The following is a 24,192-nucleotide window of genomic DNA, read 5'->3' on the forward strand; positions in this document are numbered from 1 at the left end:
CAAACCCTTTTTGCTAAATTTGTGAAGTGTTGCTGGTTTCCAAAGGAAGTGCCTATGTGATCTTCTTCATTGCAAATGTTTCTATTTCTAGGCAACTCCTTTCCAGCTGCCCTTGAAAAAATGCTCTGTGGTCGGAAACGGTGGGATTTTGAAGAAGAGCAACTGTGGCAGACAAATAGATCAAGCGGACTTCGTCATGCGGTAAGACTTAGTTTCCCTCCTCCCCTTGAATGCAGTCCTGCCTCGTTTGTGGTTATTCAACTGTATCTGTTTCTCCTTTCCGTCCTGGGGTGATTTATAGAAGTGTGGACAAATCTTGGCAGGCATTCCTCCACTTTTCTTCCAAGGCCTTTTTAGAAGGAACAGACTAATCCGCGTTGAGCAGAAGTGCTTTAGTTAAAAACAGAATCTTGGGAGGAACAAGAAGAGGTCTACTTTGTCTGGTTTCATTATGAAGAACTTGTGAACCCATTTTTCCCAAGAGAGGATTACAGACATTGTGGACTGTGGTTAAATATTGCACTGGAATATACACCTATTTCACAGATAAAAAAAACTAGGATGCATACACATTTTATGGTTTTTCACTGTGAATTTTTAGAATACCATTGATAGTTAATTCCATTTTAATGTTTGTATATTTGTAGATTTTAAAATTGTGTTGAAATGCTTTATATGCAAGCCGCTTTGAATCTCCTTGGTGGAGAGAAAAATCAAGGTATAAACAAACATAAACATAATAATAATGTGTTGTTGAAGGCTTTCATGGCTGAAATTCCTGGGTTGCTGTGAGTTTTCCGGGCTGTATGGCCATGTTCCAGAAGCATTCTTTCCTGACGTTTCACCCGCATCAATGGTTGTGAGGTCTGTTGGAAGCTCAGCAAGTGGGGTTTATATATCTGTGGAATTTCCACAGTGGGAGAAAGAACTCTTGTCTATTTGAGGGAGGTGTAAGCGTTGCAATTGGCCACCTTGATTAGCATTGAATAGCCCTTCAGTGTCATGTTCTGGCTGCTTCCTGCCTGGGGGATCCTTTATTGGGAGGTGTTAGCTGGCACTGATTGTTTCATGTCTGGAATTCCCCACTTTACAGAGTGTTGTTCTTTATTTACTCTCCTGATTTTATAGTTTTTAAAACACCAGTAGCCAGATTTTGTTCATTTTCATGGTTTCCTCCTTTCTGTTTAAATTGTCCACATGCTTGTGGATTTCAATGGCTTCTCTGTGTATTCTGACATTATGGTTATGAGAGTGGTCCAGCATTACTGTGTTCTCAAATAATATGCTGTGTCCAGGTTGGTTCATCAGGTGCTCTGCTATGGCTGACTTCTTTTGTTGTGTTAGTCTACAGTGCCTTTCATATTCCTTGATTTGTGTTTGGGTGCTGTGTTTGGTGTTCCCTATGTAGACTTGTCCACAGCTGCATGTTATACGGTGGACAATTTCAACAGAAAGGAGGAAACTATGAAATGGAACAAAATCTGGCTACCAGTATTTTAAAAAACTCTAAACTCAGGACAGTAAATTAAGACCAACACTCAAAAAACAGGGCAACTCCAGACAGGAAATAATCAGGGTCAGCTAACACTTCCCAACAAAAGATTATCCCAGACACTAGGCAGCCAGGCTTTGAAGCTGCAAGGCTATTCAATGCTAATCAAGGTGGCCAATGGTAACATTCACCCTTGCCCCCAACAGACAAGAGTTCTTTCTCCCACCCTGGACATTCCACAGATATATTAACCCCACTTGCCTAGTTTCCAACAGACCTCACAACCTCTGAGGATGCCTGCCATAGATGTGGGTGAAATATCTTCTGGAACATGGCCATACAACCCGGAAAACTCACAGCAACCCAGAAGTTATAACATTACAATTATAACCAGAATCAGCCTTATTAGGCAGTTAAGGCATGTCTTTCTTAGGTGGTTTATTTTATTTTAATTACATCCCAGCTTTCAAATAAGAGACAATGCTTCTGAAACATGGTCAGACAGCCTGGAAAACACAGAGTAAGTCAATAATAATAAAGCTAAGCTATATCTAAATATAGTCAACTTAGAGGATATTACTAAAGACCTGGAAGCTAGAAGACACCACAGCTGTTTGCTTTGGCCTGAGATGATGATATGACTTGGGGCCCATCTACACTGTAGAAATAATGCAGTTTGACACCATTTTAATCTTCATGACAAAATGATATGGAGAAGATAAGTCTTGCAACTTTAAATAAATGAGCACAAGGAAAAGCAGAAGTCTCATGTTTGAGAATCTCATGTTACAGTCATGGGAAAGGGGTGAAGGTAATTCTTGTTTTTGGGCTATCTGAATTCGCACAGCCAGCCAGCATGCCATCCTTGTTTCACTGTCTGGAAGCCAAGGATTTTAGCTGAGCAGCCGGCTTCTCGCTGAGTCACCATCTGGAAGCTCAGCCAATTTCTTCTTTCTCTTCAGTGTTGTGTGAAGAAACGTCCTGCAGAGAAAAAAAACAAAACATAGCTCCTTGATGACAGCAGGAGTTCCTTAACAAACAGTGCAAGACAACTAATAAGCAGTAACGTTATTAACTAGGGGGAAGACATTCATTTGAACAATGGATCAGAGCAGGGGTGGGACATATGTTCTCCTGATGTTGCCAGACTACAGCTCCATCAGCTTTGGGCAACAGTGAGGAATTGTGAGGCTTTAAATACATCTATAGGAGCATAATCTCTCTCTCTTGGCTCAAGGAATAGTCATAGGGTACACCTACATCAGGGGTCCCCAAACATTTTAAACAGGCGGCCAGTTCACGATCCTTTGGACCGTTGGAGGGCCGGACTATAGTTGGCCACCAAACAATAAATAATAATAATAATAATAATAATAATAATAATAATAATAATAATAATAATAGTAATAATAATAATAAAAGAGGGTTGGAAGAGATCCCTTGGGCCATTTAGTCCAACCCCCTTCTGCCTCTATGCACCAAAAGAACAAGCAAAGCATCCCTGACAGATGGCCACCCAGCATCAATGTTAATAATAATAATAATAATAATAATAATAATAATAATAATAATAATAATAATAATAATGGTTGTAAGAGAAGAAGAGACCCCTTGGGTCATTTAGCCCAACCCCCTTCTGCCCTTGTACCGGATAAATGGCTTCGATGGGCCGCATCCGGCCCCCGGGCCTTAGTTTGGGGACCCCTGACCTACACTCTAGAATTAATTCAATTTGAAAAAATCTTGCCAAGGAAACACCATGATAGGGTCATTAGGGTGCATCTACATGGCAGAATGAGTGCAGTTTGACACCACTTTTAACCACATTGTTCAATACTATTGAAACATGGGAGCTGTAGTTTTGCAAGGTCTGCCAAGGATTGCTGGAGCTTCACCAAATGAACAGCACCCAAGATCCCATAGTAATTAAGCCATGAAGTGGTGTCAAACTGCATCCATTCTGCACTCTTAGGGTCATCACAAGTTGACTTGAAGGTGCGCTAGAAGAACAGTAGCTCAGCTTTGTAGGATATGAAGCACAGCCAGGATTATCAGATCATGATAATCTCACTCCCTGAGATTTCAAGGAGGAAAACTGAGACTTAAGGACAGGTCTTGCAATATGTTCCAACCACACTTGCTCAGAGTTCGTCTTTCAAGCAAGCGCACATAGAGATGGAGGGAGAATGTATTGACTGTTTGGAAATTAAAACTGAAATCTTAACAAAAGGGATTCTTCCCAAATCAGGATGAAACCAAGGGATTATTCCCTCTCCCACATTTAAGGAAACTTTTAATCTAACCTTTTTTTGTTTCTAGCCAGAAGATTAATCAGAGGTCAGTGTGAGCCGCAATGACTCCTAGGGCAAGAGGAAGATAACTAGGAGTGCAGGGTTGTTGTATGTCTTTCGGGCTGTGTGGCCGTGTTCCAGAAGTATTCTCTCCTGACGTTTCACCCACATCTATGGCAGGCATCCTCACAACCTCTAAGGAGGTTGTGAGGATGCCTGCCATAGATGTCTGAGGATGCCTGCAGATGTGGGCAAAATGTCAGGAGAGAATACTTCTGGAACATGGTCACACAGCCCAAAAGACATACAACAACCCTGTGATCCTGGCCATGAAAGCCTTCGACAACACATTAACTAGGATTGTATTTATAATGTTGAATTATTGCTTTCTGATAGCACTCGAAAGGCCATGGTTCAATGTTGTGGAATACTGGGAGTTATAGTTTGGTGAGACACACTTTGGCAAAGATCTTGTAAAACTACAACTTCCCATGCCCACGTCACACTTATGATTTCAAGCAGGAATGTTTTCCTTACCCTGGTGCAACAGAGATTGAACGTGGGACCTTTCACAGACAAGTAATATACCCTGCCACTGAACTAATGGTGGTGTCCTAATAATTTGTTTGGCCATGACAGTCTTTTGTGCTGTCTATTTATTTATCGTGTCAGAAGTGAATTGAGGATACACTTATAATGTATTTAAAAACATAAAGTTAAAAACTTGGCATTATACTAGATTTCCTTTGACCAGAAGCTGGTCACTTGGAGTGCCTGTGGTGTCACTGTGAGAAGGTCCTCCATGGTGCATGTTGCATTGTAGTAAGCGGTCTGGTTTGCTCTTCTCCACACTCCCATGTCATGGACTCCACCTTGTACCCGATTTCCTAAGATTGGCTCTGCATCTTGTGGTGCCAGAATGCAGTCTGTTCAACGCCTTCCAAGTCACCCAGTCTTCTGTGTGCCCAGGAAGGAGTCTCTCATCCGGTATCAGCCACAGATTGAGGTTCCTGGTTTTAACCTGCCACTTTTGGATTCTCACTTGCTGAGGTGTTCCTGCAAGTATCTCTGTAGATCTTAGAAAGCTGTTTCTTGATTTAAGGCATTGGCATGCTGGCTGATATTCGAACAGAGGATGGGTCGGAGATGTCACTGCCTTGGTCCTTTCATTACAGGCTGCTACTTTCCAACAGATGTCAGGTGGTGCAATATTGGCTAAACAATATAATTTCCCCAGTGGTGTAAGGCATAGACATCATGTGATAACGTGTCATGTCTCATTAAGAGCCACATCCACTGTTTTAATGTGGTGAGATGTGTTCCACATTGAGCAGGAGAGTAGCAAAGCACAAGGGCAGATGTCTTCACTGCGTCTGATGATCCCCAGGTTGTGCCAGTCAGCTTTTGTATGATATTGTATAATATTGTGCTGACTGAGTGCAATGGATAGGGAATTTCATTATCTTTTTGAATGGTGCAAAATATATTATATATGGTGAGGAGGGCCCAATTTGTGGTACTCAACTCAGGCAGGGGAAATCTTTGTCTAAATTCCACTGCTGCCTCCAATTCAGGAGATGTGCGCGCGTGTGAGAGGGAGGGATGGAGGATGTGTGAATGTATGACAGGGATGATTTAGTGGATAAGGAAGGATAACGGAACTGATTGGGTTTAAATGAGCAAAGATGGTAACTTATATAGAAAAGTACGGTAACTTATATAGATAGGTACGGTAACTGCCACCAACGTGAGGTAACAGGCTTACAGAGAGGCAAGGAGACTTATCTTTATGAACAATAACAAAGTTCAAGTTTATTTTGGTACATAAGCGTGTGTGGTTTCAATCAGTAAACGTTCCGGATCTTAAGTTACAATGCCGTCTTGTTTGAATGGATATTTCTTAAATAACTTCTCTTAAAACAGTATACTAAACTCCCGGTCAACTTATATTCCCAGCCTTTCCCCTGAGTGACCATAAGCTGCCGTCCTTAGCTGATTTCCCCAGCTCCTAATCTTTCCAAAACCTAACCGCAACTGTCCTTTTTAAACCCTCACAGCAACTGAACTTTTAAAAGGGAAATATGCTCCAACTGTCATCTTAGCCATGCCCCCTTTTTCTCCCAAGGGAAGCTGTGTTACCATGGCAACCTACCAAATGCTGCTTCCAGCTAGTTTCCATGTTAGGCTTTTCCTTGCTAATATATAACTCCCTTTTCCCTTAACAAACAAATAAATAAAATCATATCAATAATCTCTGTTTAACACATAACTTCTCTACATATGGATACACACACACATATATATATAATAAGAGGAGACGTTGAAATGCATTTTTTTGTTCCTTCCAGATGCAACCTTCCTCCCCTCACCAGTGAGTACAGCAAGGATGTTGGGTCCAAAACTCAGCTGGTAACCGCAAATCCTAGCATAATTAAGAAAAGGTAAGCAGCGGGTTGCTTGTTTCTTCTGGAAGGGACTGGCTTCCAAGCAAGGAAACAAAGCATGAGTGTTCATGGTTGAACTGTCAGAACAGAAATAAATATATCCCTAGCAGAATATAACTAGTTTTTCATTTGGTACACGTTTACATTGCTTTGATGCACTTTATCTGGCTGACCAAGGTGTGTTTGCAGAACCAAGCTATGATAGTCAGGTTTGTACACTTGCCAATCAGACTTGAAATATGGTCCTGCATACAGACTACTGCTTCCTTAATCTGGATTTTACAACATGATTCTAGTTCACAGGACTGTGGAGATAGGCCTGACATTTAAGAAGTCGTGGGTGGCTAAATAAGGTACAGGATTTTTTTTCAACCTTGAATACAAACCAGTGAATTAAAAGTCAGTAATTACATTGCTTTTATGATGAAGTATGTTAAAAGGTATCATTATGATGTTAAGGGGGGTATATATGTATTTATGTAACTTACTGACTGTTTGTTTGGAATTTTGTGTTCTTATAGCTTTAACGTATAGATTTCCTTCCCTTCCCCATGCGAAACGCAAAAGTCTCTAGAATAGGCAAGTGTTCTCTTGAACAGCAGGGAAATAATTGAAAATGCTGTCTGCGGCTTCATCTACACTGGCATATAATATAGTTTGAAACTGCCTAATATGGTCAGTGTAGACCAGGCATGGGTAAACTTTGTCCCTCCAGGTGTTTTGGACTTCAACTCCCACAATTCCTAACAGCCTACCGGCTGTTAGGAATTGTGGGAGTTGGAGTCCAAAACACCTGGAGGGCCTAAGTTTACCCATGCCTGGTGTAGACTCATTTAATGCAGTTTAACTGCATTGAACTGCACTGTATGAATCTACACTGACCATATAATGCAGTGTAGATGGGGTGTTTCTCTCTCATATTTTACCAACCTCTTAAAAGGAAAGGATCATTTATAGAATATACAAGAGTTGAATGAAAAGTAATGCCTCCACCTTCATAACTCCTCAACAGATGGCAGTACTGGTCTGCGTCAGGTCCTGGCTTGTTCAGTAGACACTTCTCTACAGTTCCATTTGGGGGGAAGCCTTAGCATTGAACGGTTGTGTTGTTAAAGTGAGAAGTATGGAACCCTGTGCAGACGGTCGGTCAATGCGACTTAAGCAATGCAGTCATTGAATTCTTGACAGCAGAAGGTGTCACCCCAAAGGAGATTCATCAGAGAATGCAAGCTGCTTATGGTGATTGTGTTAATGTGAAACCTGTGTGTCGTTGGTCAAGTAAGTTTAAAGATGTTGAGGTGGGAACATATGACTTGTGTGACAAACAGAAAGTTGGACATCCTGTGACAGCAACCACTGAGTTTCACAAGCAGAAGGTTGACAGATTGATTCAGGATGATCATCATATCACTCAGAGAGAAATTTCAAGCATAATCGGCATTTCACAAGAGCATGTGGGTCACATTATTGCTTTGCTTGGCTATCGGAAGATCTATGCACGATGGGTACTGTGAGACGCTGGTTGCGGAAACAGAGTGTTGACTTCTTCAGTGACGGCTTCAGAAAATTTGTTCATTGTTGGCAGAAATGTATCCAATTGTCTGGTGATTATGTGGAAAAGTGAATAGTGGTAGTTAAAGAGCACATTCTAAGGATTATTCCTGCGTTTGATTTATTAACACATTCCCATCCAAACCCAAGTAACGAAGGTGGAGGCATTACTTTTCATTCAACCCTCGTATATAAGATGCTCTGGAGAGAGGAAAATGGACAGAGCAACACTGTTTCCACATAGAAGCATGCTATGTTGCCAGCAGCGCAAAACAAACTTTTTATAGGAAAAAGGTACTTCTTTGCAACCTTCACTAAAATGCACTCTAGCCTTTTGCTATGGAAAAAAGGCCAACATGATTTTTAGGTTTGTAAACCAGTCACGAAAATGGAGAAAACACTGTCAGTGCTTTTCAACACAGTTCTAAATTTTGTGTGATAGCAGGCTCTCCCCCTCCCCACCTATTTAATGAAATATCTTGTCATTTGCAAAGGGATAGCTATAGCATAGTTTAAACATGAATACAAATATTTAGGTGGATACCAAAGACAAATTGACAGATAACAAAGTGTGCAGAATTTTAATCTAATATTCTGCTTTTCTTTGCATTCTGAAAGCTAAATGGATCTTGCTTTGTTTGAACCAAATTTGAGTGAAGATGGCCTTTCTTCCATTTAAGTTGTGCCTTTTGTCATCACTCATTTATCTCTTTGTTTCTGCTAAATCTGATCTGGAAAACACACGCGTGCGCACGCAAGCAATAATTTAATTTCCCCAAAAGATAGCGTGGTTTCATTTAATCTTGAAAGCAATGCAATATGAGAGTTTGTGCTCAGGCTCGCTGCCAAATGGCAAACTGCTTAGATAGGTTGTTTTTCAATTAAATAGTGAGAGTTCTTCATGAATAAACAAATACCCTGTTTCTTTGTTGGTTTTTTTGGCTTTCATGCTTGTCCTTGAACAAGGTATTTTGGGGGCACCAAACATTAAATGAAGAGCCTCTGGGGTTGTTTTTATGTTGCCCTTTTAATGGCTGAGAGTTGCATTTGTGTGTTAACTGCCCCATGGAAGAAAGAGTCTAGTGTTATTGACCAGTTCCAAATTATAAATGCCAAATTTAGGGGGAGGATGAGCAATTTCTATGACCCTAATTATTGGAGAAAGGAACCTTCTATAAGCTTCCTATACTAGTTATTTGTTATGTACATAATTGAGATGGTTTACTATATTGTAGTTATATATTGGTATGCAGTTTTCCCTTAACTCTATGTTGTTTGAAGTTGTGGGACTACAGACCATGTGAAACCCAGATCTGAGAATGTTCAGAATCAGAAGTTAGTTGGAAGTCAGTTAAGTTGGTTGATGTCAGTTAGAGTATGAGTCTGTTTGTCAGAAGTATAGTACAGTACTGTTGATGTTTGCATCGGTTGATGTATGAAGTCAGTTAAGTATAGTACAGTATGCGGCAGTGAGTAGTCAGTTTATATTAAGCCAATGTTCAGTAATGTATTAGACTGAAGTGAGTGTTAGTGAACATGAAACCCATAAGCAGTGTACCTGTATGCTAAATACATGAAGTTTGTAAGTAAATCTACTATGTTAACTTTTAACAAAGACTACTTGTTTTTTGGTCTCTTGAAAGCATGATTTAAAACCAATATATTTTATGGGTGAGTAGATTTTTTTGGGCAACTGAAATAACACTTCTGAAGATCTGCTATATATTTTATGCATTGACATATCCTTGTTCCTAACAGTTCAGAGAGATAACCAGGTATATCAGTCTAACAACTGATAAACCCAAATTGCCGTGCCTGGATACTAGTGGATATTTACCACTAAGGAGAAGATTGACTCAAGCAAGTTTTTAACTTTTCTCAGGAAGATCATACTTTACAAAAAAGATTCCGATCTCTAACAAGGTCATGCCTTTCCAAAAGGTTATGATGATTCCAAATATTGTGAATGCCAATTAATCTCCAAAAGGGTCATACTTCCAAAAGGCTTTGGAGATTCCCGATAGGGACTCTATCATTGAATATTCTTGGCAAGATTTATTCAGAGGAGGTTTGCCATAGCCTTCTTCAAAGGCTATAAAAAGGATGATTTGCCTACGGACACCTGGTGTGTTTCCATGGCAAAGTGGGCATTAGATTTCCTCTTATCTGTGTCTAACACACAAACCACTGCACTATAAAGCCAACCACTTCCCAAGTAAATGTGTACAGGAGAGGCTTGGTTACAGGTGTCTTCAGATCATTGACTCAAAATCAGATGCCATTTCATGTTAAACGATCTATTGAAAAAGTGGGACTTAGGACTATCAGTTGGATGTAGTTCCATTGTTTGGGAGTGTTGATGTTAATGCTGAGAAATATATTTGGCCCCATTGCCGGTTAACATGTCATGGAGATGTTAGCTGATATGACTCAAAAGACCAATAAACTATGTCAGGAAGACTTGCTATAATTTTATAGATCACTTTATTTTCAATACAGACTGATATATCCAGTGTCAATGGGGTAATGAATCCATTTGATGTGAACTTCAAAGGAGCTATCCAGGGTGCTGAGCCTAATTGGGGAGTGCAGATCAGAACTTTGGACAGCTACTTCCAAATACAGTAGAGTCTCACTTATCCAACGTTCTGGATTATCCAACACATTTTTGTAGTCAGTGTTTTCAATACATTGTGATATTTTGGTGCTAAATTCATAAATAAAGTAATTACTACATAGCATTACTGCGTATTGAACTACTTTTTCTGTCAAATTTGTTGTATAACATGATGTTTTGGTGCTTAATTCGTAAAATCATAACCTAATTTGATGTTTAATAGGCTTTTTCTTAATCTCTACTTATTATCCAACATATTTGCTTAGCCAATGTTTTGCCGGCCCGTTTATGTTGGATAAGTGAGACTCTACTGTATGTACGAAAGCCCAGAACAGATTCACTGTCCCCCTGACATTACACATTTTGCAGTTCTTAAAATGTTTCTCAACCCAGCTTCCAAAGCTATTATGCAGAAAGCCACAAAGTAAAATTTTGAATATGTATGCATAAATGGAGGTGTTGCTGGTAGTTTGTTTTGGCCTCTATTTTGCAGTGACTATCACAGTGTCAGTTCCAGACTTCCCTCTCCTGAGAGAGGAAGCTAAAATTGGAAAATTTAGTTTTTGGAATAAAACTGCCAGAATTTCTTATCTAGTATAGCAAACAAAATGGCAAAGTTCTGAAATTTGGTGTTTTGTTTTTTTAAAACGGGAACTGTTCGGTCTCCGGTTAAGCTCCCAGTGGCACAGTGGGTTAAACCTCTGACCTGCAGAACTTGCTGTCCAAAAGGTTGGTGGTTTGATTCCAGGGAGTGGGGTGAGCTCCTGCTGTTAGCCCCAGCTTCTGCCAACCTAGCAGTTCGAAAACATGCAAATGTGAGTAGATAAATAGGTACCACTCCCAGCAGGAAGGTAATGGCACTCCATGCAGTGATGCTGGCCACATGACCATGGAGGTGTCTGCGGACAATGCCGGTTCTTTGGCTTAGAAATTGAGATGAGCACCACACCCCAGAGTCGGACACAACTAAACTTAATGTCAGGAGAAGCCTTTACCTTTACTAACTGTTTAGCATTCAATAACTCTAACATCATCCCATCACTCCTGTTAAAGGACAGACATATAGCAGATCTTGCAAAGAAAGTCCTTCTCTATGCTTTGATTACCTCATTCTCCATTTTCTACATCATTCTGTTAACACTCACAGCATCTCTCGGTATTTAATTTGAAGGCTGAAGGCACAGGCCAGATGCCCAGTTGAGTTAAGAGAACAAAATGTAAGCCTGACATAATTTAATTTATTTCTACCCAATTCATTTAATTAACAGAGGATAATTTTAGGCTGGATGTAGTTGCCTGTTTTGATTTATCACTGTTGGTCAGCTTCTGCACAAAGTCATGGGTTTGTGCCTGTTCTTTGTTAGACTTGTCACTGCATGGGGCGTTAGAGGTGAATTCATTCTGCTAATGCTTATAAAACAGAGGTCTGGTCCCCATGAAATCTACTCAGTCAGCAGTCCCCTTTTTGTGTCAAAGATGGATGCAAATATGGACCATGTGACTAAATGTGAAGTTAGAAGAAAGTGGGCCAGAATCATGGTGAAAGCAGCACTGGGTGAGCAACTACCCACCCTTCCAAGAATAGATCTGCATTACGTAATTATAGCATTGTGAAAATACTTTAATTGCTATAGTATTATTTTATGAAATCCTGGATTGGGCGGTTTTCTGAAATAAATAAATTGTATTTCTATACTAGAGAACCCAATGCTGTAGTTCAGGAGAATGGACTATTGCTCCCCAGAAAATAATTCTAAGCATCTCTTGAAACTGCACATCCTAGTATTCCATAAGATGAAGGCATAGTAGTTAGCATGGCATTAAAATGCTTTAATTTTGCAGTGGTGAAACAGGTTAAATGTTACTTTAGCTATGTGCAGACTCTTGACTTTGCCCTCTTTGTTGCATTAATAATGCAATCCAACCGGAGAACCAGTGTGATGTAATGAGGTCTTTTTCAGGCTAATGAAGAGGACCAAACTATATGCATGCTCATTTGTTAGAAATGCTTATTTTTCTTCCCTGGAAATTCATTGTGGGCTTTGCAAATGGCTTGTGGTTTAGTGCTGGTACATCATTTTGAGTAGCACTGATACAGTTGTGAAAATGCAAGACTGGGATTTAGAAAAGCCAATTCCAGTGAGAGCCAATTCCATTCATTCTCTCCCTCCTTGCTTTCTGTCATATGTGAGATGGTTGTTGTGAATATAATATGAGGAGGAAGAATGTTGTGTGTACTGTCTTGACCTCATTGAAAGAAGGATGTGCTATAAATGTAATTACAATGGGCACTTGGTGTCTGCTAAGGTTTGGTTCCAGGACCTCCTGTTGATGCCAAAATCTGTGGATGCTCAAGTCCCGTTATATATAATGGCATAGTAAAAGGGTGTTCCTTATATCAAATAGCTAAACACTCTGAGAAGCTCTGAAATGGTGGGAGCCTCCAGCAGGATTGGGAAGGGAGGCCACTTCAGTATGCCCTTGATGATGGAATTGCCAATTCTCGATGCCGACACTGTCACCTGGTTCAATCACTGTCATCTCTGACTACAAAGGTCAGGTGATGATAAAGACCTCTTTCTGTCTGAGACCCCAGAGAGCCTTCATGGAGAAGCCAAGCTGAGTTATTATAATACTGACTGATATTTCAGTTTTGGTTTAGGTTGACATAATTCCTCTTTTCCCGTGCCCATTGTGTGTAAATTCACTCCCGGTGTTAAGAGATCTGAGTGCTCCAAAATCCAGAGCCATCAGTCTGCGAGATTATCTGACTCATTCAAGGCCCCCGTGAGAGTGATCCATTGAGCAGCTGCAGACAGACAGGAGAAATTAGTCTGTGTCAGACCTTTCAGGCGCTACCTCATTGTTATTCCCACAGATACTGCCAGGAATGAGTCATTTGGAACACCAGGGTTTTATTCCTCACCCCCAGTCACCCATGGCCATAGAAATAATGCATTCACTGCAGTGAGATAAACCAAATCAAAGTGTTTTGTAAAGTGTATCAATTTTCGTCTTCTATGCACTTTGAACTCTGTCTCTAGTAACAGAAGCAAAAGGGAAGAGGAAAAAAAGGATAGAGATTCTATTAATCATATTTTACAAATTATTTCTGAACTGTTGGAAATATTCTATGCAACTGTCATCATGCATTGAAAAGAACCCTGTTTGGTATCCAGATAGTTAAGATTTTGAATCTGATTCTATCCACTTTGTTTTGCCCTTGTCCATATTCTCCAGATCCTTGATTTAGCAGGGATAACCCAAGATGGTGATTATTATTATTATTATTATTATTATTATTATTATTATTATTATTATTATTATTACAGTAGAGTCTCACTTCTCCGAGCTAAACGGGCCGGCAGAAGCTTGGATAAGCAAATATTTTGGATAATAAGGAGGGATTAAGGAAAAGCCTATTAAACATCAAATTAGGTTATGATTTTACAAATTAAGCACCAAAGCATCATGTTATACAACAAATTTGACAGAAAAAGTAGTTCAATACGCAGTAATGCTATGTTGTAATTACTGTATTTACGAATTTTGCACCAAAATATCACAATATATTGAAAACATTGACTACAAAAATGGCTTGGATAATCCAGAAGCTTCGATAAGCGAGACTCTACTGTATTACGTTATTGCTTACCTGCCTCTCCGCATGGCTTGAGTTAATCCTCTGTTGTCCCACTTTTTCAGCTGCTTTTAAAATGTCCCAGTTTTTTTCTTCTCCATGATTGCCTTCAACCAACTTTACTTCCTGCAAACGGAGTTCCAAGCACAAAAGTAGTTTGGTCTCACTTAACTCAGGAGTGGGGGGAGTCTTGTTATTAGGCAAAAGCAAACTGTTGCAGCCTCTCTGAACTTGTCTATTTTTCTTCATTAATACCTTGACCAGAATCTGACATTGTTTGGCTGCACATACACATTTTTGTCTATGAAAATTTAGAGTTTCTTCTCTCCATCATTGGTCCTTGACCCGCATGCAGATTTCTGAATTCTCTCTTTGATCATATTTCTAACGCCTTTGCATTGTAGATTTCCAGAAAAAAAGTCTCCCATTTAAAAAACAAATCTTGTTTACTCATTTGTGGTAATACTTGACTGTTTTGTGCTCCCTGCCCTTGTAATTTTCTCCTAAGAACTGTTTGTCTCTGGAGGTTCTCTCCTTGACCTTGTGCCTGTAAGGGAGGATTGGATATTTCTTTTCCCTCCGTTGTTGCAAGAAAGTAATATTGTTGTTGTTCACAGCTTTGAGGCTTTTATTGATATAGAAATGTGAGAGATAAATATACATATTTACACCAAAAGTCCTATGTATTTGTTCTTAGCAGGGCCACATGATCAGTGATAACTTGTACAATAACTCCAGGACTTAACTTCTTTTTACCTAGTAGCGTCCTGAACCTCCAGTTCTTCTGATTTGCCAGGAACAGTCCTGATTCATCCTTTGTCAACACATCTTTCAATTGCTTTTAAATTGTCCCTGTTTATCTTTCCTCTTCCAACTTCCTCTCTTTGTTCCAGCTTATTTCAGCTTCGCCAAACTGAGTTTAAATAGAAAAGTATCCTCGGACAAAAGCAAACTGCTGCAGACTCTTGTCTTTCACATTAATCACTGTTTCCCGTTTGATCATACTGTGATATTGTTTGACCACATGAGCCCCTGTTTTCATTCCTGTTACTTGAGCAATGGAGTAAAAATTGATGGGATCAGGCTGTTACTATGGCCAAAGTTGTGGGACAGATCCGCATATGAAGAGAGTTTTCTTTTTGCTGTTTCTCACATTTATATAAAAAACAAGTCCAAATTGTGGAATGGCTCTAGGGACCAAAATCTAAGGTTACATCTACACTGTTGCACAATAATAATAATGATAATAATAATAATAATAACAACAACAACAACAACAACAACTTTATTTTTATATAGGCAGCAGATAAAATAAAACAGTATAAACACCATCAAGCCAAACACTGGCCTGAATAATAAACAATTGAAGCAGTTGGCACCACTTTTAACTGCTCTGGCTCAATGCTATGGAATCCTGGGTGCTGAAGTTTGGTGAGGCACCAGCACTCTTTGGCAGAAAAAACTGAAAACCTTGTAAAACTATGGTGCCCACAATTCCACAACATTGATCCCTGACAGTTTTAAGTGGTGTCAAACTACATGAATTCTGCAGTTAGGGGGTCCACCCTAAATCTGCCTTTGTCCACATGTTGAGAAACTTTATTTTGGTTTGCTAACCATATATGTTATTGGCAAGAGACTTTGCGCTGTCAATTTCAAAGTAAACAGTCAAGTTAATGCATCTATTTAAACCTGTGTTTCATATCTGGCAGACCAACTCTCCAGTACATGGGAGGCCAGTGTGGGTGCCTACTGAGAAGCTGGGCCAACCCAACACATTTTGATCCTTGGAGTAAAGATGAAGATGTCTGCTAAATGCCTAACAAGTCAATTGCGCTGGCACTGAATTTTGTTTGAATGTATGTCATGGTTTAATATTGCCTTTCCTTAACACTTAGGGCAACTGATCATCTTAGAAGCACTTGCAACTCTGCCCTTCAACCCTTCATGACCACTGCTGGCCTCCCCTAAAAGCAATCTCACATTTCCTTATGGTAGCACTAGCTGTGCTTGGAGGACTGAGGAGATTTGGTTTTCTTTTGCTCAAACATAAGCTGCTTATTCGATACTTCTGGAGGGCATCCTGCCTCCAGTAATAAATTGCCAGCAACTGCAGGAGAAAAATTGTATGCAATTGTCAGAAGGAGCAAGGCCATATGGACTGATTTTGCTCCGTAGTAACCATTTTGCAGCAGCTTGGAATTGATTAGATTTTCTATGGTTATGTCAGAAGCTAAAGAAAGCTGTTAAAAGAAGAAGTGCTCACTTTGACTTAATTGCATAGGGACCTTGAGGAGCATAAATTGATGGATTCCTATTAGAAGAACAAAAGGGAAGGTGCAGCACTGCTTTTGGACTAATAGTTTCCAAAGGGAGAAAAATAGGCCTTTTACTTTGCTCCTGGCTGTTGGAGCAAGTTTTAAAAAAATGTTGAGTTTAAAAGTATCCAATTCTCCCAGTCAGTGTTAGCTTAAGTGTGAAATAGACAATTCATGCCCCACTGATGTATTTTGCAGTCACTCCCTCGCCGTTTTCTGTTGTTGAAATTGGTGATGCTGTCACTGCCCAAAAATTATAGTCAGACTCCACATTTGCTGAATTTATAAAAAGTTCTAGGATTCTGAAAGAGGTTCAGCACTTTGGACAACTCCTTTAAAGGTCTAGAATATAGTGTAGATTTGTCAGCCTATTGCTATGAAAACCAATGGTTGCTACAAAGCATTCAGGATGCACCTGAATTATCATCATCATCATCATCATCATCATCATCATCATCATTCCCACTTTCCTCAAAGTGACTAGTAAAGTTCTACCAAGTTTTAGCCAAGTTTCAGCTGGTTTTTCCAGAGTTTCAAAGATGTTACCCATGTTGGAGACGATCCATTGCTTGTGTTCGAACGTCATTAAAATGACATTAATTCTTACATCCTCAATGCCAAGCGCTTGATTGTAATAAAAGAATACATTCATAGTAACTATTTACAAAATGTGAGGCTATGTTCCCAAGCTCCACTTAGTCCAATTATTAGAGTGATCTTCTTCTTATCGGAACAGCAAGGTCTTGAGATACTGGTGATGACCTTCCCAGGTCTCCTAGCAGATACAAAATGTGACGTCTCCTGCCATATAATCAGTGTTAATTCGCTTATCCTTGTGAGTCACCCTTTGAATAGTGATGGAGGCCGTATGATGCATCCTTACATTTGTAGATTAAAACGAGCACAGTGAGGAATGCTGAGCAGGGAAGGTCTTGGCATTTGGTGGTTTTTGCATTTTCAGAAAATCATAGGGGTCATTTGAATATTAATGCTTCACTTTCAAAACCTGGCATGCCTGACTAGGCAGCTAATTGTGGGAAAGGCTGGGAATCCTCTTTCCAAAAAGTAATCAGTTATGGCTCCCTCCACCACCAGAGTTGCTGGGCACAGTTATACTTGAAGGTTTGAAAAAGTAGTTTATTTTGAAAGGTGTAAGGGTAGTTAAAATATTCATTTTAAACAGATAATTTTAGTTAGTTTTAAAAGATCTGGGTACTTCAATTAGATGAGGCATGGAACAGCAGAAACCTGCACATGAATCATGTGATATTTCTCATTTGCCATTTCAGTAAGCTCATTTGTCATAACTAAAAAAGTAATTTTAAAAGTTATAATTGCACTACAAAAAGAGTGTTTCCCATTGAGTTAACAACAAAAATGGAATATTTATGGCATGTTAAGTTATAATTATTAGCTAGGAGCCTAATAATAATAATAATGAGCATGCAAAGATACTGTGGGACTTCCGAATCCAGACTGACAAAGTTCTGGAACACAACACACCAGACATCACAGTTGTGGAAAAGAAAAAGGTTTGGATCATTGATGTCGCCATCCCAGGGGACAGTCGCATTGACGAAAAACAACAGGAAAAACTCAGCCACTATCAGGACCTCAAGATTGAACTTCAAAGACTCTGGCAGAAACCAGTGCAGGTGGTCCCGGTGGTGATGGGCACACTGGATGCCATGCCAAAAGATCTCAGCTGGCATTTGGAAACAATAGACATTGACAAAATTACGATCTGCCAACTGCAAAAGGCCACCCAAATGGGATCTGTGCGCATCATCCGAAAATACATCACATAGTCCTAGGCACTTGGGAAGTGTTTGACTTGTGATTTTGTGATATGAAATCCAGCATATCTATCTTGTTTGCTGTGTCATAAAATAATAATAATAATAATAATAATAATAATAATAATAATAATAATAATAATAATAATTTATTTTTATACCCTACCACTATCTCCCCGAAGGGACTCAGGTTGTCTTACATGGGGCCAAGCCTGGATAAAAACAGCAAACCAAATAAAACATCAAAAAATACAGACACAAATATTAAAATTCAACACTCTAAACATAACAAATTATAAAATGATAATCATACTAAAACATGGATTTGGCACCCAAGAAGAGGGGGTAAAAACGAACTGGGCAAAGTGCAATGAATGAGTAGTATAACACGAGGTAGTTGATTCAGTGCAAGAAGGCGGAATATAGCTGTACCCAGAGAATTACTTGGCAACTGCACAACAAAACTTTGTTGTGAATTATGACTTTGCTATGACTCATGTATGTATTGGTCTACATCCCTGTTGTACTCTGATAGTTCTTGAAGTTGCTGGTTTTGGATGATTCTGGAGATGAAGGACAGATGAAAGTTTCCCTTGCTTACTTTCTCTGGTCGAGTGGCCTTTGGGGTGTCCAATGCCCAAGGTGATCAGGCCAGAGGTTGATGTTGCATTAATCTATGGTATGCAACGGACTTAAGCCGAGATGCCAGGTAAGCCAAAGCCACCTGCTACACCACAGAGCTATTTCCCATCCAGTTTTTTTTATAAAGAAAATAATTTATCTCTCGTTAAACTTATCCAGGAAAATATGCACATTTCAGGACTCCAAGTTCAATGGCTCTATTGTAGCACTGTGATAGATTGTTATTTTCTGTGCGCGATAATTACTGTTTCTACTAGCACTGACAAGCCTTCCTTATGAATAAAATTATGTGTCTCAGTTGGAGCTGTATTTCATATCAACCGCGGTGGTGAAATATGTTCCGTTGATTCCACCTGCAAACATGCCAACCCTTTTTTGTAAATTCAGCATATGTAACCTACCAGAGTTAAGTGGGCAGAAGAATGCTAAAGGCATACCTTTCAAAATATCACAAATTTAAAAAACAGACATATCTCATTTAACAAAGTATTCTACAGTGAAGGTTTTAAAATAAAGTCCTTTTATACCTGTGTTTAGACTACTCTGCTCTCCTTGTGCAGCTAGGTTCTGGGCTCCACAATTGAAGGGAGATGTTGACAAGCTGGAAAGTGTCCAGAGGAGGGCGACTGAAATGATTAAAGGTCTGGAGAACAAGCCCTATGAGGAGCGGCCTAAAGAGCTGGGCATGTTAAGCCTGCAGAAGAGAAGGCTGATGGCCCGCAAGTTCTCTTCCAACTCTATGATTCTAGGTGTTTTTAAGTGTCTCAGTATTGGAAAAATGTATAGGAGGGTTGGATCAACGCAGCCTTTTAGTGTTGGGCTGCTGCAAAATTTCTGCAGTGAATAATGCGATAATGCTTGACCTGGAGGAGAATGGATTTCAACTGTAGAAAATATTACAGTAGCTGTGTGTTCCTGCCTATTGTTTTGAGAACATCTTAATGAACAGGTTTGAACAGCGAAATAGAGAGAAAAGAGAGCACATAAGTCCCTCTTACCAGAGGTATATAGGCATTTTCCGTCTTCGGCTTCCTGGAGGTGTGCATGTTTCTGGCCACGGGGGCAGATCACATTACACACATAAAGACAAACTTTCAATGCCATAACATAGAACAGAGACAGAGACAGACGCAGGCATGGGCTGGCCTCGAACTCATGACCTCTTGGTCAGAGTGATTTGTTGCAGCTGACTGCTAACCAGCCTGCGCCACAGCATTAAAATATCTCCCCGCTTAAGCGGTATCTGTTTATCTACTCACGGCTGTTTAACTGTTTGTGCCCCTGTTCAGAAGATTTCACCTCACCTTCTGTCCCTGTGATAATTGGATTTTGAAAAATTTGGCTTGCTATGGAAACAAGGAATGGTGATAAAGCTTCAAAGGACATCCCTTTTCCTCACAATAATAACTCTTCCAGAAGTGAATGTCCCTTCCAAAGGGTAGATTTCTTTCACTTGTTGCTGTCTCGTTCTCATGCCTGGGGAAAACATATTTGTTTAGGTTGTGTACAGGGCAACAATGGGGCAGTAGCAAAAATAGCACTCCATGAATGAATTAACGCACAAATATGGAGGGACATCTATGTTCTTCCTTTGTCTGGTGTAAGAACCAATCCCTTGTCTTTCAATGTTATTTCTGCTTCTGGTACCAAATATTCTGTGAAAGAAGTAATGGCCAGGCACATGTCCAGTTTATAGAATGAGGTATGCCTATATTCTCAAACAGCATCAGAGTGTGGTCAAGATGGTAAAAGGTTTTGAATGAGAAAGAACAGCAGTTAACTTTTACCTGAGCCAACTGGGAAGGGCAAGATGTAGAATCCTCCCCTCCTCGCCTTCCTTCTGTATTGAGTGCAAAATGAGTTTGCACATTAAACTCAATTTGTAGCCATTGAAGCAAGCTGAGGACAACGGGAAGAAATGAAAAGAGAAACTGGGATATTTTAGAAGCAGCAACAATAATGGGGGGGGGGGGGAGGGTTAAGTGGGACTGCCAAGCCAGGACAGGTGGAGGATATGTAAGCGTTCAAGTTGACTGTCGACTCATAGCAATTCAGAAATGGTTTTGCTAGTTTTTCATTCAGAAATATAAGCGATGGCACCTTTATCCGGAACCCACAGTGGCGCAGCAGATTAACCCACTGAGTTGCTCAACTTGCTGACTGAAGGGTTGGCAGTTCGAATCCGGTAGGCAGGGTGAGCTCCCACTGTTAGCCCCAGCTTCTCCCAACCTAGCAGTTCGAAAACATGCAAATGTGAGTAGATTAATAGATACTGCTCTGGCAGGAAGGTAACAGCGTCCCATGCTGTTACATGGCCTTGGAGGTGTCTATGGACAACACCGGCTCTTTGGCTTAGAAATGGAGATGAGCACTAACCCCCAGAGTTGGATACAACTAGACTTAATCTCAAGGGAAAACCTTTACCTTACCTTGTATCCAATGGTGTCTCCCATCAAAGTACTAACCAGGGCTGACTGTGCTTAGAGTCCAGGATCAGATGGAATCTGGTGCCTTTGGAGTATTTAGGCCAATGTAGTAGGATGTGCTAAATCAAACTTGAACTCCATGTCAGAAGGACAAGTGATTCCACTCCAGGTTTTAACCTAGATTTTAAAGGAGTTACATTGGGTACTAAACTTACTTCCCAGATAGATCCTTTAAAGTGTGTACTAATACCTGGAGTGGATTCAGTGACCTATTGACATGGAGGCCAGCAGCCATTCCAGCTTCATATCCATTGAAGAGCATTTTTAGACTGCTTTTTTTCAGTGGAATCCATAGTAGTGTGGGCGGCACAACCTACCATGTTAAACCCTTCATGAAAAATCTTATATTTTCAGTTGGAGCTTTGTCTTGATTATATTCTGTCAGCTACTGGGTGCTGGTATTAGTTAGTCAGAAATAGCAGTTATTTTTCATCCACTATAGCTGGAGGATTTGTTTTAATTCTCACAGACTGACACATGCAAACATGTACAGCAACAATGAAGTGGTTGATTTATAATTTGATTAATTTTTGAGCCTGATTCACAGACAACTTTATCTTCCCACTCTTGAGTTAACACCACAAAGTGGTCCTTGATGAATCCTTTAAACTAGAAGGAATATTTTTCTGACTTTTTCCTAATTTCCAGAATTATCTTATTAGCCCTCGAGCAAAATTTTGTCACAGTGTGTCATAGCTGTCTGTCTCTTCAGGGTACTCCACAGGAAGGTTTTCTGCTTAATGCTCACCATTTAAATCAAGCACGCTTTTTGACAGGATGTGTTAGATCTCTATATATGGAAAATGCATTTCTGTGCTGAATTACCAACAAATTGTGATTAACTCATTAGCCGCGCATGACTTGTCCACAGCAGATATCTTTGCTGTTCAGAGCTGATTCAGATGTTCTGGTTTCATCCTCTTGTGGAGCTTTGCCATTCAGAATACTTGCAGAAAGTCATTTATTTGAACATGATCTCTTGCATATTGTTCCAGGCCAGGTGAATATACCACACGTCCCATTGTATACAATGGCATAGCAAAAAAATGTTCTTTGTATAAAATGGCAAAAACAAGGTTTGCTTTTTGGAATTTCCTGTCATTGATTCAGTATCAACTTTTGAATAAACTTTTGGAACTTGACTAATTTAAATTCACCATCTTTGTTGAGTTTTAGAGACTGCAGGAGAACCAAGACCTAGTACAATAGATGTCAAGATGATTCCCATTTGCTCTTTGACTGGGTGGAGAGCATGGAAAAGTTATTGTTTTTGACTAACATACTCAGAATTCACACCAAGCTGATTCCATTTGGTCATTATGATTTGGATCTAGGCACAGTTATACATTGAGTAGAAACAGAGAAATGGATGAGATTTAAGTCAGCCATGGTCAGCTTCAGTTCCACTGATCCTCTTTAAACATGCTGAGGATTGGAAGTCCAACCATTTGTCTTGCAATAGCACCTAAATTTCTTTTATTTCTTTCCTTCCTCTCTTGTCCTTTTTTATTGCATCTATGCAATGTTGGGCTAGGACTCTGGAGGTACATCTACACAGTAGTATTAATGCATTTTGACACTCCGTTTACGTGTCATGCTATCCTGGCCAACTGCAAGACTAAGAATGGTTCCATAGCATTGAGCCAGGACAGTGGTGTCAAACTGCATTAATTCTGTGTGTTGTCGAAGGCTTTCATGGCCAGAATCACTGGGTTGCTGTGAGTTTTCCAGGCTGCATGGCAATGCTCCAGAAGCAGTCTTTCTTGACATTTTGCTCACATCTATGGCAGGCATCCTCAAAAGTTGTGAGGTCTGTTGGACACTATGCAAGCGGGGTTTATATATCTATGGAATGTCCAGGGTGGGAGAAAGAACTTTTGTCTGTTTGAAGCAAGTGTGAATGTTGCAATTGGCCACCTTGATTAACATTGAATTGCCTTTCAGCTTCAAGGCCTGGTTGCTTCCTGCCTGGGGGAATCCATTGTTGGGAGATGCTAACTGGTCCTGATTGTTTCTTGTCTGGAATTCCTGGTTTCTGAGTGTTGTTCTTTATTTACTGTCCTGATTTTAGAGTTTTTTTAAATACTGGTAGCCAGATTTTTTTCATTTTCATTGTTTCCACCTTTCTGTTGAAATTATCCACATACTTGTGAATTTCAGCAGCTTCTCTGTGTAGCCTGACATGGTGGTTGTGAGAGTGGTCCAGCATTTCTGTGTTCTCAAATAATTGGTTGGTTCCTTAAGTGCTCTGCTATGGCTGACTTCTCTGGTTGAATCAATCTGCAGTGCCTTTCGGGTTCCTTGATTTGTGTTAGGGCCAGAGGCGGTTCTACCACCAGGCAAACTAGGCATTTGCCTGTGGCGCCATGTTGTTGGGGGCGCCATCGAGGCAACTCCTGTCTCCTGCGGCAGAAAGGAGCCTAGGAAGACAATATGGTTTTTGGGAAGCCTGTGAAGTAAGTATTGCTTATCTTACCTAACTTGGGTGAATTAATTTAATGCATACACACTTATTTAATTGAATGTTCATTTTCTACTGTTACTTTTTAATTTATGGAGCTTGTTTTAATTCATAGGTGAGCCACTTTTGGCCCCATTTATGAGAAAGGAGGGAAATTGTTAAATAAGTCCTAGTACCTTCATTTATAAGTAGATTTTCCCAAGGATTAAAGTTTTAACACCTGTATGCAACTATTTAGTTTAGCAGAGATATAGAATCTACACTTTCTAATGGATGTGCAAGGCAGAGATGGCAGTAATGAATGTCCAGCACTTCTGGATAATGTCAGTTTGAGAAAATCTGACATACATTGTTAGAAATAGTTGTACTGATTCAGATTACTGGGTCATCCAACTCAGCCTCCTCCTCCTCCTCTGTAGGAAGTCTAGGAAGCAAGGCAAGTGGGGCTTCTTCC

The 24,192-nt window shown here is 40.0% G+C and overlaps 1 protein-coding gene across 2 annotated transcripts in view; it reads left to right on the forward strand.

Moving 5' to 3' along the window:
- Positions 1-24,192, forward strand: part of st8sia1 (ST8 alpha-N-acetyl-neuraminide alpha-2,8-sialyltransferase 1) — a 156,168-nt gene that overhangs the window by 61,298 nt on the left and 70,678 nt on the right. For both annotated transcript variants that reach the window (XM_062983217.1, XM_062983216.1), the window contains exons 3-4: positions 92-201; positions 6,132-6,224. In XM_062983217.1, the coding sequence (XP_062839287.1) occupies positions 92-201; positions 6,132-6,224 (203 nt within the window). The remainder of the gene's footprint in view (positions 1-91; positions 202-6,131; positions 6,225-24,192) is intronic.

Source organism: Anolis carolinensis, chromosome 5 (genome assembly GCF_035594765.1).
Source record: "Anolis carolinensis isolate JA03-04 chromosome 5, rAnoCar3.1.pri, whole genome shotgun sequence".
NCBI classification, from domain to species: domain Eukaryota; kingdom Metazoa; phylum Chordata; class Lepidosauria; order Squamata; family Dactyloidae; genus Anolis; species Anolis carolinensis.